At 40.7% G+C, this 17,977-nt stretch overlaps 1 protein-coding gene across 1 annotated transcript in view; it reads right to left on the bottom strand.

The window, feature by feature from the left end:
- Window positions 1-10,793: 10,793 nt before the first annotated feature.
- Window positions 10,794-17,977, bottom strand: part of FUT9 (fucosyltransferase 9) — a 49,858-nt gene continuing 42,674 nt past the window's right edge. Inside the window, exon 2 of the mRNA XM_018558811.1 lies at window positions 10,794-12,026. Within this exon, the coding sequence (XP_018414313.1) occupies window positions 10,939-12,018 (1,080 nt within the window). The 5' untranslated portion in view covers window positions 12,019-12,026 and the 3' untranslated portion in view covers window positions 10,794-10,938. The remainder of the gene's footprint in view (window positions 12,027-17,977) is intronic.

Here is a 17,977-nt window from a genome sequence, read left to right as displayed (position 1 = left end):
CCACTGTATCAGCATGACAGCAAATGTACTGTTTTTTTTAAGTGGAACTAAACCTACCAATTTAACTATTTCCTAAAAAGAAAGTTCAAGTTACAAATGTTCAAAAATTTTATTACATTCTTAATCAAACATACCAATTGTATTTTCTTTTGCTTTTTATATTTATAATCTGACTACTAGCATTTACAGCATATTCTACCTTCAAGGCATGCCTGTGATAAGTGTCACAGTTGCCAGTGTGCTTATGTCAGCTCTCAACCAAACTTTCAAGCCCTCAAATGGCTGGTGTCATAGCTGGTCTCATGTGCACAATGGCAACTACAGATCTAAAAACAAACTAAGGGGTCTATTCACAAAGCAGCCAAAGGATCTAGCCGTAGCTTCGGCCGATCCTTCGGCTAGCTTCGGCCCCAGGACCCCTTCGGTTCAGTACAACCGAAGGGTTGCTGTACGGGCTATTCACAATAGCCCGTACAGCTCCCGAACTTAGCCGAGCCGCTCAGTCGAGCCGAAGGCATATGCTGAGACGTGCTGAAAGCCGAATGATCCTACGGCTGGCTCCGGCCACTTGCAGAGAGATCAGCGTCCCTGGTTACCAGCTAACCAGGGACACTGATCTCCAGACAGCAAACTCTCCCGGGCGCTCCAGAAGTCTCCTGCTCCCGGCCGCTCAGGAGAGAAACACTGCTTTTTATCTTATTTTCTTTATTCTGACACGGAGCCGTGTCAGAATAGAAAAAAATGTTTTTTTGCCCATTGGAATGCATTGCTAGATTCCTATTGGCTATTTCAATTTGCAATAGCCAATAGTAAACTAGCATTGCACCCGCCCTCTGCTGATGGACCTGATGGAGAACTGCAGCAGAGGGCGGGTGCAATGCTAGTTTATTATTGGCTATTGCAAATTAAAATAGCCAATAGGAATCTAGCAATGCATTCCAATGGGCAAACGGCTCCGTGTCAGCATAAAGAAAAAAAAAAGAAAAATCAGTGTTTCTCTCCTGGGCGGCCGGGAGCGGGAGACTCCCAGAGCGCCCGGGAGAGTTTTTTAATTTCTTTTTTTTTTACGCAGTAGAACCGTCGGCCAATAGTAACTATTGGGCGGAGCTAGCTGTCATTGCTAGCTCTGCACAGTGGTTTTCTATTTATTTTTGTGGACTTTTTAAACTATTTTTCTGTTCTGCTTGGTTCCTCTGAGGGTCACAGCCATTCACTCACTGCTGTTCGGCATCTATAAGAATAGACCGAACAGCAGCGAGTAGCCTGCCGGAGGTTCGGCTTAGCCGACCCAGATGTTGGATCGGCTGAGTCGAACTCCTCCTGCACTTCTGCTGAGCATGTTCGGCCGACCCGAAGCCACGTGAAGCCACCCGATGTACGGCTGATTTCAGCCGATTTACGGCTGATTTCAGCCGATTTACGGCTGAAATCAGCCGTACCAGCCTGAAGTGAATAGCCGAACAGCGTTCGGCTCACTTCACTTCAGGTCGGTCTTTCACTCGGCTGCCTACGGCAGCTTAGTGAATAGACCCCTAAGATGGCACTATCCTCAGTGGATAGAAGGGTTATGTTCCACTTCCATGTTCCATACCTCTCTTACTATAGGTTCCCGTTAGGTGTCACTAAGTGCGTGCACACTTGGCAAATACAGAAGTAAGTGTCCAATTTTTTTTCCCTACAGGATAGAGTCAGTAGGGTTATGTTATGTTTCTATAGGTAAAATAGATGGATCATTACAAATAACAGGAGCTGTACAACAATAGGACTTTGGAAAGTGCAGGATGGAGTAGGATAAAAGTAAACATTTTCTTCTTTGACAAAAGAAACATAACATGATATCATATTCATCAGGAAATAATATTTTAATTGCTGTGCCTTCAAGTTAAATTTGGCTTGTAGAAATGACAGGTGGCAGACAACTAAAAATATAGAACAAATAACAGAACATGTTTCAGCTCATAAACCAAAATTCAGCTGATCAAAGGTGTTGTTAATTCTCACCTGTTGTATAAGTGACATCACAATATTTCACAAATGACATGAAACCGTATCATGACCATAGTGCAGTAGCTTAAATCTAAAAATAGAGTATCACATAGTATGCATTTGGCAAGTATTTATAGCATTACAAAGTAGTGCAACAGTACAATACATAAACACAAATGATAACAGATGGTCTTAACAATACATTAACTCGTAACAGCATTTGTGCTTCAACAGTTTGGCACACAAGAGTTTTTCTGTATCACGGTCCCAAAACATATTCTTCATCAGACTCTCTTGCATACAAATATATAAGTGATAATAAATTATATAAACATAGTTTTATTTTACTGGGTCATAGCTAGTGCGTATATAGTTCCCCATACCCAGAATTGCTGGCATTATGTTGCGACACAGAATAGGAATGTGTTACTGCATTAAACAATTACTATGTATTTTATTTTCATATGATAGTGAGAGGAACATAATTTCCAGTGTCCTTCAGATGAATTACTCACTGATGATTCTGATAAAAGTGGAAGTTTATGGAAGTCTAGTAAAAGCCTTTATTTTTTTTACTTTATTGTATACAGGTAATACTGGAACAGAAAATAAGAATAAATCTCCCAAAAGTTAATAGGACATGTTACCATCACACTTTGTTATTTAGGTATTAGCACCATTTACAGTATTTGTTCATAATGTAAAAGTCACACAACAAGCACAATATTTTGGGGCCGTGTTGGGTAGTTTGATCAATGCACTTTTCCAAAATACTGCTCTCGTTGAGTGACTTTTACATTTTTAATGAATATAGGTTTATAATTTAAAAGACTCTACTACTAAAGAAGCATTGTTCTTGCTGTGTGCTGATTTTATATACTATCCTATCCTATCAGTGCCTTCTATCCATTTAGTTCAGCATCTACCAACCATAAAGTGATCAAGCAAATTGTTATGTCTTCAATTAGAAATCACTGTGATTGTTTCAAGTGTTATGATTAGGGAACTTTCGGAACTTTATGGTTTTCCTCACTTTTGGATAAAGTGAGGGAAACTGCTTTGTCCTCTGTGACTGCTTGGCGAAGCCTTACTTCTTTTACCAGTAGTAGTGGGAATCTTCCCCACATGCCTCCAGACAGCAAGAAAATCATGGAGTTTAGTTTTGAATTGGGTATGTCTCATGCATTAAAAGTTTTCTACTTTAATTAAAAATATGGAAGTCCTTTCTCCCCTTTTAGGCTACCAAAGCAGAGATTATTTAACTCTGATGTAGGAATCCAGGTGGGTGGGCCTTTTCTGGGCAACAGTACAGAAGGGGTTTTATCCTGAAAGTGCCAACACCCCTTTAAGTGTATGTAAACCCTAACAGTGAACATCCCTTTCTTGCTCCCTTTTGATCGTTTAAGTATACCGTTCTTGTTACATCTGTTCTATAAATGCAAAAACAGAGCTGTCCACTGTCCTGTGCACACTTCTTGTGTTATATCAAGGAGTCTAATTAGCTCCCTCATCCCAGTTTTTATCTTGAATTGCTGGAAAATAACTCTCTGGGGGGGGGGGGGATTTATTAAAACTGGAGCAGACAAAATCCGGAGCAGTTGCCAATGGCAACCAAACAGCTTCTCTCTCTTTAGTTTGTTCAGTTAAGATTTGAAAATTAAAGACAGATGCTGATTGGTTGCCATGCACAGCTGCTCCAGATTTTGTCTACTCCAGTTTTGATACATTGCCCTGTTTTGGAGTTATGAAGAGTAGGAGGATTCAGTAGTTAAACAAGATACAATCGGGCAGTGCCAACACCATTTCTTGTTATTTCACGCCAAAAAAAGCCATGTGCTATCACTCTATAACAGGAAGTTAGTTCCTGAGTGCATTTCTGGCAGATCATAATATATTTTATACTTGCATGGTCTTTAGAGGGATAAAACATGGGGAATATGTATGTATTGCAGACATGAACTGCATATGTTTTTCAAGTTTAAATTGACATACACTTTAAGGAATGTCTTCATGTTTGTCTGATTGCTAATATCTTTATCACAGCTCCTATCTTGCATGCATATTAAAAGTCTTATTTTTATTTTATTCTCCTAAAACCAGTGCATAACACCAACAATGGTCCATGTTTCTGCTTTGTCCAACATGCACAACATACACTATATGGTTATAATTTAGTGAACAACTTATTACTACATCTATGTGAACTTGTTGGACATCCTATTTCCAAACCATATAGAAATGCCTGTCCTTTGCTACTACAACATCCTCTACTCTTTTTATAAAGGCTTTCCACAAGATTTTGAAATGTGTCTGTTTGAATTTGCGTCCATTTAGCCATAATAGCATTTATGAGGTCAGGTAATGATGTTGGAGAAGACCTGGCTTGTAACTCCAATTAATTTAAAGATGTTTTATAGGGTTGAGGTTAGGGCTCTGTACAGGACACACAAGTTTCTCCACACAAAACTCATCAAACTTTATGTTTATGGAACCAGCTTTGTGCAAAAGGGCACTGTCATGCTGGAACATATAAAAGCCCTAAACAAAGTGTTGCCACAAGATTGAACCGCACAATTGTCTAAAATGTATTTATGTGCATTCACTGTACTTTTTCATGGAAACAATCTAACTCTATAATTTGGAGTGGTGTCCACATACCGTATATACTCGAGTATAAGCCGTCCCGAATATAAGCCGAGGTACCTTGCACAGACATGAAAAAAGTCCAAAAATAATGGTTTTTATAATTCATAAATGCCAAAGAATAATAAAAATATGAGGAAGTTATCAATTAATTTAATAAATGATTACTTGCCTTTTCAGTCATTTACTTTTTTCTGTGATCCCCATAGTCTAGCAGTTACAGTATAATCTGGTATCTGGGAGAAAGACCATGAGAGCAGCCGGGAGTGACCATAATTAGGTGGCAGATGGCACGCTGTTATTTTGTGCTCTAAAGAATTATTTAATACCTTCTCCATTCTATTCAGCAAGCCAAGCCTTGCTCTAAACAGCACAACAACAAATCATTTGGAAATAAATAACACTTTAGAAAGGCCATTTACTCGTATACACATCTATGAAACTAGGTCAAGTGCAGTACATGGGCTTTGAAATCAATTCCTAAAAAGGACCTTATTTTAGATATAGCATGAAGCATATTGGGCTGCTTACTCATGTGCATATATACTGCAGGCAGCAGTGCTTTTACGTGACAAACATTTGTTCATTTCTCTCAGGTAAAATTGTTTTACGATATACTCATACTTGATGCCATCAGGCACAGTTTGCTACAATAAAGAAAATGAAGAATATTTTGAAAGCTCCAATTTCACAGCTAAAAGTAAAGTGCATTCAAATAAAACGTAATAAAGGTGTGTCAGTCAACTGAGACAAAAGATAAATATCAGATTTGCTAATGTCTTTTCTTTCAAACATGCATTTGAAATTAAAGTTCAAACCTTTTCAGATTTACAAAAAGCTGAGTAAATTAAACAGGGCTATATCTATAGGAGATAACCGAACCATTTTAATGCTGTTTGGGATCTCAGTAGGGAGCTCTTTCCTATTCTTGCCATGGGCTATTACTGTCACAAGCCTAAATAAGGTCTCCACATCTTCATATAAGGAACCTACTTGAGGGCACAGGATATAAACATGTTTCAAAACATATCTTTTTCCGCTAAAAAGCATAGGTGAATCATTCAAAGCTGTGCTGTGGTTAGGAAGAGATGTCCTCACCATGATTCTGAATAGCAGTGCGGTCCAAGCAAGAGTTTAGATCCTTCCCTACTCTACTTTAAATGTGACTATGTCAGGTCTTTTAATAATTACCAGTGGAAGTCCATGTATATGAACAGGCAGTATACTCACCTTTCCAGTGACCTGTGTCTTCTACTTCCCTTCATTCATGTGCTGCAGCCTCCATAAGACTATTTATTAGGGATGCACCGATACCAGTATCGGTGTCAGTGCCGATACCGAGTATTTGGGCGAGTACTCATACTCGCCCAAATGCTTTGATACCTTTCCCGATACTAGAACTTCCGGTCAGAGGGACATTTCCTCTGATCGGCAGTGCAGCGAGGAAAGATGGAGCCGGGAAGCTGGCACCATGTTGTTTGGCCGGCTCGATGCTGATTGGCCGGGAAGCCGGCTTCCCAGCCAATCAGTGTCGAGCCCGGCAAACAAATCTGATAATATAGTGACACAACCCCCACCCTGCAGGCACCTAATTCCCCTCACATAGATCCTTAGCATTCTTTAACATACCAGTCCCTCAGCCAGATCTGCCGTCTCCTGTGTGCACACTGCACAGCGCTCACGTGATTGGAGTTCAGCCTGCTACTGTGCATGCACAGGATTTCTGAATGAGAGCGCTGGGCAGTCTGTGCAATGCGCAGAAGCAGGCTGAGCGCCTATCACAGGAGACGTGGGGAGATCTTGGAGAGCGGTGTCTGCCCACTTGGAGAGCACTGGCCGAGGGACTGGTACGTTAAATAATGTGGCTAAGGATCTATGTGAGGGGAATTTGGTGCTGGGTCCCGGTCGTGTCACCATATTGTCAGATCTGTTTGGCCGCCCTTGATGACGATTGGCTTGGAAGCCGACTTCCCACCCAATCAGCATCCAGCCGGCCTAACAGAATGGAGTCGGCTTCCCGGGCAATCAAGAAGCCTTCCTGGCTTCCTTATTGCCTGGGAAGATGGCTCTATGCTACCGGAAGTAACAGTATTGGTACTCGGTATCGATGAGTACCGAAATATAAGTATCGGTACTCGTACTCGTTACCGAAAAAACAGTATCGGTGCATCCCTATTTATCATTTGATACTTCCAGAACTGTTGGATACTTGTGTCCCCCAGTGTAAGGTTGTTCCTTCCTCAGACCCCTATGTCATTGCTGAGTCCTGTAGTGAAATAGGGGTTAAGGAAGAAACCACAGAATCTGGTGGGGAGTGGGGACACATGCATCCAACACTCCAAGAAGTGCCTAATGCTAAAGAGTCTTATGGATTAGAACTGAAGGAAGCTTATGAAGGAAAGCAGAAGACAGCGTTTGCCAAAGAGGTAAGTATATTACCTCTTCTCTAACAGGGACTTGCCATTGGAAATTATTAAAAGATCTGATAGGGACACTTTAAAGTCTCAGTACAGCATAAAGTGGACCAGATGGTGCTATCTTTGGTGACTCATGTAAAATAACTGTATTGCAGAGCTCTTATTTCTGTTCTATTTTGCATTTTCAATTATTCATTTATGAAATTTACTTGGGAATATACTTTAGTATATTTCTTCAAAACTCTCCGTAGAGAAAACGTTTGATTAATGTAAATGAAAATCGCTTCTAAAAGCCTCCAATTACAGTGCAAACAAATAAAATTACCAGTATAGATCATTTAAACTTTGTGCTTTGGAAATAGGTATAACAATGAAAACATTGAAATAATACTCTGATGTTTTAGTGCTTTGCTAATTCCTACTACTGCGTATTATTGCAGCTTGCACCAACAATAATGCAGCCAAATTGTGCTGTATCTTTATTATAAGCAGAAAAGTGGCCACGAAGCTTTGAATATGTTTAGGTCATACTGACACATTTTTGATCACTACATATACAGTAGCCACTTGAGCAAACTGTCCAGTGTATTTGCTACTAAAGTGATGACGCCTTTGTTTTAAATATTACTTTCATAATGTACAGTACATGTAAAGTATGTATGTGATTGTTGCAGTAAAGATATTTGTCAAAGCAAGACTTACAGAAAACACCATTTTAAAAGTACATGTAAAACCTGCAAAACTCTCCAACCCTCCACTGCCAAGTTCCATAGCAATCTTTACAGAGTTTGTATAGTCTGGAATAAGAATGGTTGTAGCCCTTGTGTAAGAACTGGATTTGCAGAGGTCACAATTACAGTTTGGCTTTTGCTCCTGTGGACCCAGAGGGTCCACTGGTCCTCTAATGAATTACATATACAGAAAAATGATCACTGATAGTAGCACATCATGCCTGAGGGCCAATTAATGTATTATTATCAAAGAGTTAGTGGCACTTGGGCATCATATAGAAAGCATGTGCTAAGATTTCTCAGACTAGACTTCTAGGCATGTGTGTATTTCACATCAGTATCTGTCAACCCGTTCTTGGCTAACACTCAAGTAGACCTAGTGTGAAGTGTGAACCTGCATTACTGCATATTAATAATGACTTTATGCACATCACTTCTTTATGTTGCCATTTTATATGGGCGTAGGTGGTTCTAGTTCAGTCTTTCAACCGGAGTCAGTAAAGGGTGGGATTGCTATAATCCTTTTTTTTTTACTAATCTCGATTGTTTTGTATAGAGAATATTTGAATGTACCTTAGTAGAGTCAGGAGCCTGAAGACATTAGCATTCTATCTACTATCATTGTGTTTTTACACATATCAGCATTTGTTTTACAATGTTAGAACTGGCCTTTGGATGTGCTTCCTACCATAAACTGGCCATGAAAGAAAAAAGGGTGTTTCATTTAAAATGTAAACAGTTTACAATCCAAGATCAATTTTTTTTAGCTACGATAGCATTTGCCCCAGCTGGCCACAACGCTGGCAGTATGACACAACAAACAGGGTTTTCAATTGTATTCTTTTGCATATCTTGCCCTAGAGCTTGAAATTTCATATTAGGGGTTGGCTGCAATATGGTGTGTGTGTATGTCTAGTTCAAATGTGTGTCTAATTCAAAGCTGGAATTCAATTATGAGCCTTTTCTAATAACAAGATGCAATCTGACCATTCCTGCCACCATGCAGCTAAGCTTTGTTCCTTAGAGAGAAGCATGCAACATCAGAAGAATAACATTGCAGTGTGAAGGTTATATTATGTGTCTAGATTTTAACACTACATAAAATGTAGAGACAAATCACTTGGACAAATCTCATCTCTCATCAATTTTCCAATCTACCTTAATATATGCATAAAGATTTTTCCAATCTGCAATGAATACAGTTGAGGAATCAGAATTAATATGTGCTTTATACACATAAGCAGGTTTGTCCACAAACCAAAACCTGATTACACATCTTGAGTACCAACTTACATACTTTAGTAGTAAAATAATAATATTTGATCAGTGGAATATTAAAATCTAAATTCAAATGCATGAAATGATCTGTTACAAAGATGGATTTGTTATTCATTGTTTAAATGATAATGGATGTAGTGCATTTATGGGCTGCATTTAGCCACCTCTTAAAATAGTTGGCCATGTGATGTACATATAGCAGTTAATGACAACTGTGGGACGCCTGCAAGCCTATTCAACAAAGCAAAGCACAATATATGAAATGCAGTAAAGCAAGCCAACCATACAGTTTCATCTTTCACAGATCTGTCTTCATATTAACTGCTATAGGCTAAAGGTGGCCATACAATGTACAACCTTGGTCTTGCGATGGTTGTAAAGGGATTAAAAAAACGTACGATCTGCCCATCTTGGACGGGCAGATTGCACTCTCGATCATCGCAAGCCACGCCCCCTGAGGGGCGGGCTTGCGATGACTGTAATGAGGGGCGGGCTTACGCTGACTGCAAACGGGCAGTGTCCGCGTGCGCACACCGGCCTGTTCGGCAGTTGTCGAACCAGCAGGCCACCAACTCGCCGGTTTTCAAACATGCTGGTTCGATGGAAGACGTGCGACCGTACAGTAGAAACGGTCGCATGCCTTCCATACACTGCACGATTCTCGTACGATCGCGGGATTTCCCGCGATTCTCGTACGAGAATCGTGCAGTGTATGGCCACCTTAAAGCACATTGTGCACCATCACTCCTCAACACAATTTATGAAATACTATATATGGTAGTTATACTTTATTCCCAAATATATTATATTCACTACCAGTGCCCACTGTTTCATCTCATGATTTGAAAATGAAGGATGAGTGAGAAAACCTGTATTGCTTATCAATATATAATATACTATTGACTGTTATAACTATTTATAGATTTTAAATCACCATGACTTGCAAAAATAACTTTTAAGAATATGAAACATAAGCTTCAGTATAGGCTATGTCTTCTCTAAGTAGTCAAATGCTTCCAGTGTGCATCCAAAAGACTGTAAAGCTCTAATGGCCAGGTATAAGTTGTTCAACAATCTTTTATTGTTTTCACTGACAATAAGATACCCACAGGATACCCCAAAAGACTGAAAAATAGATTTACATCTCCCCACAACTAACTGCACATATCACAATGGTGCCATTAATTACTTACATGAGTTAAAGATCATAATTTCTTTAAAAAAATATTTGAAAAAGTGACTCTAAAATAAACAAATATAGCATCACACTTGATCAATATGATCGTAAACGTGAAACCTGTATAAATGGATACACACCGTGAGCTTGTTTAAAGGTTGAGAAAATGGCTTCAAAGTGTTAACTTGCAGTTTCAGTTGAAGCTGGGTGAATATAACTTATCACAGAGAACACTGATAAATAAGACATCTGTGATTGTCATTTCTCACCCCACACAGGTTTTTGTTCTTAAACATCTGCCAATAGACATACATAATTATACCCAACTCCCATCTGATATCTGGCATCATTACAATATGCAGATTGATATTGATGGCAGCCAAACAAGCACACAGAAAAGTAGGTGATACCAGGTTGCTACATATTATGGAAACAAAGGACGGACTCTTAAAAGACGTGTAAAAAAATTGATTAGTTCAGACTAAGCAATCTTCCCACTGTGCACATGAACTGCTGCTACATGTAAGTTTCAGCAAATGATAAATCTGATACTGAAAGGAGTTTCTTTAATGTCTGACAAAGTTTATGTTAAATTATGTATTCAACACAGCGGTAAACGTTAAGACAAAGCACTAAACTTTTATCTTGATGTGAATAGCCATTGTAATATCTTTTTCAGAAAGTGCTCAAACATAAAAGCAGAGGCTTAGTTCCAAAACCATTTCTCCAAATTACTGACAGATTTGTACTCCTGATGTCTTTTAACATGATCACATGCTAGGCAAGCGTGAGACTCCCAGAAATGGGACACGTTCACTGTGTAGTATTTCCTCCAGTTGAAGTATGCCAGGTAGCGTTCAGTATCTTTGTTCAGCATTAACAGATAATCTGCCAACTCTCTTGGAGAGAGAAAATCTTCCACATGGATGAAAGAGTCTGCTGGTATATAATTTTCATAGTTCTCTCTTGGAGGACCTAGCACAATGGGCACAGATCCCGCTAGTAGTGCATTATAAAGTTTTTCCGTTATATAGTCCTTGTGGAGAGAATTTTCAAATGACAAGTAAAATTTGCAAGTAGAGATGGTTGGAATCAAGTTTTTATCACTCAAGTATTCCCCAAAGGCTTGGCCATAAGTTAGGATTTCAATGTATTTGTTGAGTTCATTGTAATATTTGACTCTCACATGATCAGGATTCCAGTTGCTTACAACCCAACAGACCAGTTTGTCCTTGCTTGGCACTTCAAATTCAAAGGGCTGAGTGCTTACGACCATAAAGCCATAAGGCACCTGAATGTCTGAGTCCCGTCTGTAGGTCAACGTGAGATTAAATAAATGTTCAATGCCACTTTTTTGTGGCGTATGGGTTGGTGACTCTAGATTCATCCATATCCATTTCTGAAAGGGTGGTCTTACTTGCACCGGTAGGTTTGTCAAGTCCCAGCTGATGTCTCTGTGATGTATAAGAACTGCATGGGATTTGTTGTACAGTGTACGGTCAGTAGTTAAATGGCACCCATGGATATTGAAAAGAGTTTCACAAGACTGGAGTTCAAAGGTTTGCCCAAAAGGCCATACCCAGATAAGAACAATGGTTTCATTATATTCCTCCCTTTTAGCGGAAAAAAAATTCTTCATTTTAAGCACAGAGTTAGCGGATTCTATTGGGCTGGAGATCCAGTTGTTTGTTGGTTTCACATATATCAAAATACATACCATGAAACAGATCAACACAATGCAGATAACTAGAAATGGTCGGAAAATGCCTTTAGATGTTGATGTCATACTTTGCCCTGAAAAACAAAATACATCAAAGTGTTAGAAGGTAACACAGTAGAGTTTAAGTAGATCAAACCAGAAATAAATCTTCTGACCATGCTTTCTCATGGATTTCTCCTATTTTAGGCTGAACTCCAGCAGATAGTAAGATAAAACAAGCAAAGCAGTGTTTAATACAAATCATAAAATGTATTTTAAATGCAACTAGTATAATTACCTGTATTATTTAATTGCAACACAAGGTTCCCGTTACCCTAAGGAGAACTATGGGGAAAAACACTGATAACACCATAGTTCTCCTTTAATGTTTTTTTAAATAAAAAAAATAAAAAAAAAAGATCATGCACTGCGATGCGTTCTAACAACGCACTGCAGCGCATGTGCATGGTGTGCACCACAATATGTGTGTGTTATGTGGGGGGAGGGAGGGGTTGTGCTTTTTTTTTTTTTTTTTTTTTTTTTTACACATTTTTTATTTTTTTTAAATAATTTTATTTTGTTTTACATTTTTTTATTTTAATTTTTTTAACATTTTTTATTTATTTTTTAATAATTTTGTATTTATTTTTTTTACTGTTGGGGGGGCTACGGTGAAATCTCTGGGGTCTAAACAGACCCCTGACATTTCCCTTTTGAAATAGAAAAAGAAATTGAGGACACCAAATCCTCAATTTATTTTTCTGCAGCCTCAGCACTCAATGAATGGGAAGCACTCAGTACAGAGGCTTCCCATTCCATTCAGAAACTGCTGATAGTAAAATATTTACTATCAAGCAGTTTATGAATGGGGAGAAGCCTCCATAGGGAGTGCTACTCCCCATTCAGAAATTCATGAATGAACAGGCTGTGATGTAAATCACAGCCTGTTCATTCATAACTGAGGACACATAGTACTATGGGTGTTATTCACAAAGCTGCCGAAGGATCTAGCCATAGCTTCGGCTGATCCTTCGGCTAGCTTCGGCCCCAGGACCCCTTCGGTTGAGTAGAACTGAAGGGCTGCTGTACGGGCTATTCACTTGAGCCCGTACAGCTCCCGAAGTTGGCCGAGCGGCTCAGTCGAGCCGAAGGCATATGCTTCGGCTCAACTGAGCCGAGGTGAAAGCCGAAGCTGGAACGGCTGGCCGACAACCTGCTACTGACAGCTTGGCGGAGCCAGCCATCATCTCACGGTTGGCTCCGGCCACTTGCATGCAGAGACAGATCAGCGTCCCCTGGTTAGCAGCTAACCACGGACGCTGATGTGTCATTACACTGAGAACCCGGCGGAGCCGCTGTGATATCACGGCGGCTCCGCCAGGTTCTCAGTGTGTAATGACAGTTCAGCATCTCCTGGTTATCTAGTAACCAGGGGACGCTGGACTGTCATTACACACTGAGAACCCGGCGGAGCCACCATATCACGGCGGCTCCGCCGGGTTCTCAGTGTGTAATGACAGTTCAGCATCTCCTGGTTACCTAGTAACCAGGGGACGCTGGACTGCCATTACACACCGAGAACCTGGCGAAACCGCCATTATATCCCAGCGGCTCCGCCAGGTTCTCAGTGTGCAATGACAGTTCAGCATCTCCTGGTTACCTAGTAACCAGGCGCCCTGGACTGTCATGAGAGCTTGTCGGAGCCGGCTTTGATATGACCGCCGGTTCCGACAAGCTCTCATTTTAATGACAACTGGTCCCGTGCAATAGAAAAAGTTTGGCGGAGCTAGCTGTCACTGCTAGCTCCGCCCAATCATTTTCTCATTTTTCTCTACTTTTTCTATTCTGCTCGGTACCACAGAGGTACCGAGCAGAATAGAATAGCTGAGCCGAAGGGCGCTCTCCGGCATTCGGCTATTCACTCACTGCTGTTTGGGCCCTATGAGAATAGGCCGAACAGCAACGAGTAGCCTGCCGGAGGTTCGGCTAAGCCGATCCAGATGTTGGATTAGCTGAGTCAAACTCCTTCTGCACTTCGGCCGACCCGAACCCAGCTGCAGCAAGCCGTTGTACGGCTGATTTCAGTCGGTGTACGGCTGAAATCCGCTGTACAAGCCTGAAGTGAATAGCCGAACGGCGTTCGGCTCACTTCACTTCGGGTTGGTTATTCACACGGCTGCCTTCGGCAGCTTTGTGAATAACGCCCTACGTGTCCCCAGTTATTTACAAACACGGTGTTTGTGCTGCACAGAGGATCGGTAAATATCAATGATACTTATCGATCCTCCGCTCGGCCATGCACAGAGCCGCTGTCATCTGGAAACTGACAGGATTACAGCCACTCCGTTCTCCTCACCGCTCAGCCATTCTAAAATTTGTGGCTTCTCCCCGCCAGCGGACGCTTGCTCCTCCGCCCCACCCCCCAACCCTGAAGATTTTTTTTATCCCCGTTGCCACAGCCCCTACAAGCGGGGGACAGCAGCGGGATCCATGGAGTCACAGATCCCTGCCGGGAGCAGCTCCAGGCAGGGATGAGAGGCTCCAGATGCAGCAACTTTTCCCATTGATTTGATTTTCTATTGCTGCGTTGCTAGCGTTTGTAAAAGGCCCCCCAACCCATATATTTTCTGAAAGAGCAGGCCCGGTAGAATAAAAAGATGGTGATACTAAATTTGTAGGCAGTGCGATAATTGCGCAAATGTTTCTCGAATTAATATTAAACCGATAAAAATACACAATTCAATTGATAAAATTGATAAAACATACTCCGGTGTTTGCTGTAAACAGAGGGATCGTTAAATATCAATGATATTTAATGATCCCCGCTCGGCCACGCTACAGAGCCGCTGTCATCCAAAAACTGACAGGATGACAGCGGCTCCGATCACTATGCCGCTCGGCCATCCTGAATTGCGGCCAGTCACCGCTTGCTCCCGGGATCCCCCGAGCCCCCCGCCGGTGATTTTATTACGGATCCCCGCTGCCACAGACCCTACAAGCAGCGGGGATCCATGGAGTCTCTCATCCTTCCCTGGGGTGGCTCCAGGGAGGGATGAGAGACTCCAGATGCCGGCAACCGGCAGCAGCGGTGCCGGCGGGGGGGGCCGGTATCTTCAGTAATAGTGGTCATCAGCGGCTTGTGAGCCGCTGATGACAGCTATTATTTTGATGGGGACAGTCGGCTGAACAGTTCTGTTATAAGCTTATGGTCGCTAAATCGACCATGAGCTTATAGCAGAACTGTAAATGCCACCGACGTAAGGCATACTGAGCTGGCCAGCCGGGAACACTTTTGTTCCGCCGTATGCCTTACGTCGGTGGCAGCAAAAGGGTTAAGTTAAATAAAAATAATGTATATCAAAATAATGTATACAGTATGTACAAAACTGGAGCTTTCCTACAAAAGCAGACACAATTTAAAGCTGATCTATGTAAGTGCAGTACTGAGAAAATCTCATTGTACTCTACAAGACAGATTAATTTACATTTGGCTTCTTAGCCCTTAGTTACAAGAGAACTATGGTAATAAGTAGAAGGAAGCTAACTGTCTACAGTAGTTTTAGAGCTTTAATTACTACTCCACTCCTGAATCCTCAGACTAACCTGCCACTGTACTAATTAAACTCTAATTCATTAAACACACTGTTCTTCTTTCTCATCTTACTTCAGTATGCCTAATAGGCCACTTATTACAGTCAGAGGACAATTCCCATCTCATGAAGAAAGTGTAGACTAATGGTTGAAGTTTTGAGCAGTAATCAGATAAATCAACTAATGAATGTTGGTTTGGGAAAATTAAAGTCTGTGTACATATCCCAAGTGGTCTTATTTTATCATGCAACAAGAGAACACATACAGCCAAATTAACCCGCACATCCTGCTTGGTTGCTTTGTTACTGACTTAAGGCATATGCTGTATTTTAAAGGAGAACTCAACTATTTGAAAAGGACACCCTCAAAATATAGTGTTGCTTTGGCAAAGAGTAAGGTTCCTTATCTTATTGCCTCTTGACACTTGTCACCAAAGGGAGGCAGTTTTTTTAGTGTTTAGGCAATACTGCTTTTCAGATGATGACTTTAAAATGGCAGTGATTACTACTTGGCCAACTACATGTTTGTACCCTATGCTTCTTACTGTGACTGTGGATGGTAATTAACACCTAGCCATAGAGATTGCACAGGAACATACACCCTTGCTTGAGCATTCATAGTCCTCCATATACATGATCTTCATACAGCTTTCTTAAAGAGAACCATCCAGAAATGGGCATGTATTATTATCTCAATCCCCACTCTTAACCTGTTATAGTAGTGCATGCTTACCTGTTCAACATTGGTGTGCATGATGTTTACTAGTTTTCTTCTCCCCCTGTCCACACAATAATGTCAGCCCATTGTTGTAAGACCCCCATGGAGGTAGACGTGTCTTCTACCTAAGCTCGAGATAATAACAGACACTATCTGACCTGCTAGGGGAAAGCACACTTAATGAACAAAGTTCTTTTCTATGTAACCCCCGGCAGTCTTTTTTTTAATGGCAGTATTTGAATGTTGTTATTAGCACTGATAACAGACACTCACAGGAGTTAGGTAGGCTTTACAGACTGAGTGCTATACCAATTCAAGAAAGAGGATTACGAGTACTGCAAATGCTCATTGTTGATGGGTTTCTTTAACCCCTTTGCTGCTAGGCCCTGCCTTCCATCTTGCATCTGAGGTGGCTGGACCATTTTTAAAAACTTTTCATAAAAACTTCACAGGCTTCAAAGTTTGAAAAAGAGTTGAGCGAAAGCATATATTTTCCAAAGACACAGGATTTGTAAAATCAAAATATTGTGATGTTGATTTTGTACTTCCCAAAAATACACTACTATCAATGCCTTCTAATTCTAAAAGCCAATGCTATGAGTTAATGAAAGAACAAATACAGTATTATCTATTAAAAAATTGTGCCCTTTTAGCAAAATGGTAAAAAACTGTAAATAAGTGTCAAAATGTTTTTACTGCTTCCCCTATATAGAGTTATAGTAAAAATCTCTAAAGTGTGGGGATCTAGTATATACTGTACAAGCGCATTCTAATGATATGTATGTGTACGTTGTGTACGGTGTGTTTGGGTATATATTCATTTTAGTTTAATGCTACAGTCACCTTTAAAAATAGTAACCCCCCCCCCCAAAAAAAAAGGTGTATTTTGTTTACGTAAATAAAAAGTTGCTACAACAGTCAGACTCCAAATGGAACATGGATGGTCACTTCTAGCAGAGTCCATGGGGTTGATTTACCAATAACAAGTAGGCTGTTCCCTTTGTAGGGGACTTTCCACTTTGCAGGGGTGGTTTATTGAATGACCACCATCCCCTAATAATATGCAAGCAAAAATACTGTTTGTTTTTTATTTCTTTGCACATGATTGGGTATTCTTGGCAAACCACATTCACCAAGCTAAGGGGACATTTCCCCTGCTAAGTCTCTTGCAAAGTATCCAGCCTATTTGCCTTTAGTAAACCAACTCCCTATGTCTCATCCTGATACCATGTCCACTGGAACGATGACATTGATGAGAGGGGACATGATGAGAGAACCTTGGAGACTGGCATGCAGAGCAGCTTCAGCACACCAATCGTCACATCCTGACCACCGAAGTGGAAGGTTGCGGCACCACGATGTATGTTTTAGTGGGTATTACAAACTTTTTTCAATTTTTATTCTTTTTAAAACATCTACATATATACTAGGGATGCACAGATACTTTTCGAGTACCAATGCAGATACTTGGCCTTTTCATGAGAACTACCAGGGTTGCAGCGGTTGCAGCTGGTACCTGGCTCTGGCACTCCACCACTGTCCTGAAATCATTAGTCTGTATTGTTTTAGAAAAACTGTCACATGACAATAAACAAAAATGTATCAGTACTCGTACTTGTAAGTACTCGGCAAGTACCAGTACTCGTACTCGCAAAACTGGTATCTGTGCATCCCATTATTTATATTCATAAAAACTAAATCATACAATAAAACAGTGATGTACAAATCCCAGGAGCTC

This window comes from Nanorana parkeri, unplaced genomic scaffold (genome assembly GCF_000935625.1).
Source record: "Nanorana parkeri isolate BGI_ZX_2015 unplaced genomic scaffold, ASM93562v1 scaffold360, whole genome shotgun sequence".
Taxonomy (NCBI): Eukaryota; Metazoa; Chordata; class Amphibia; order Anura; family Dicroglossidae; genus Nanorana; species Nanorana parkeri.
The sequence above is the reverse complement of the archived record's forward strand: the minus strand, read 5'-3'. Positions and strand labels throughout refer to the sequence as shown.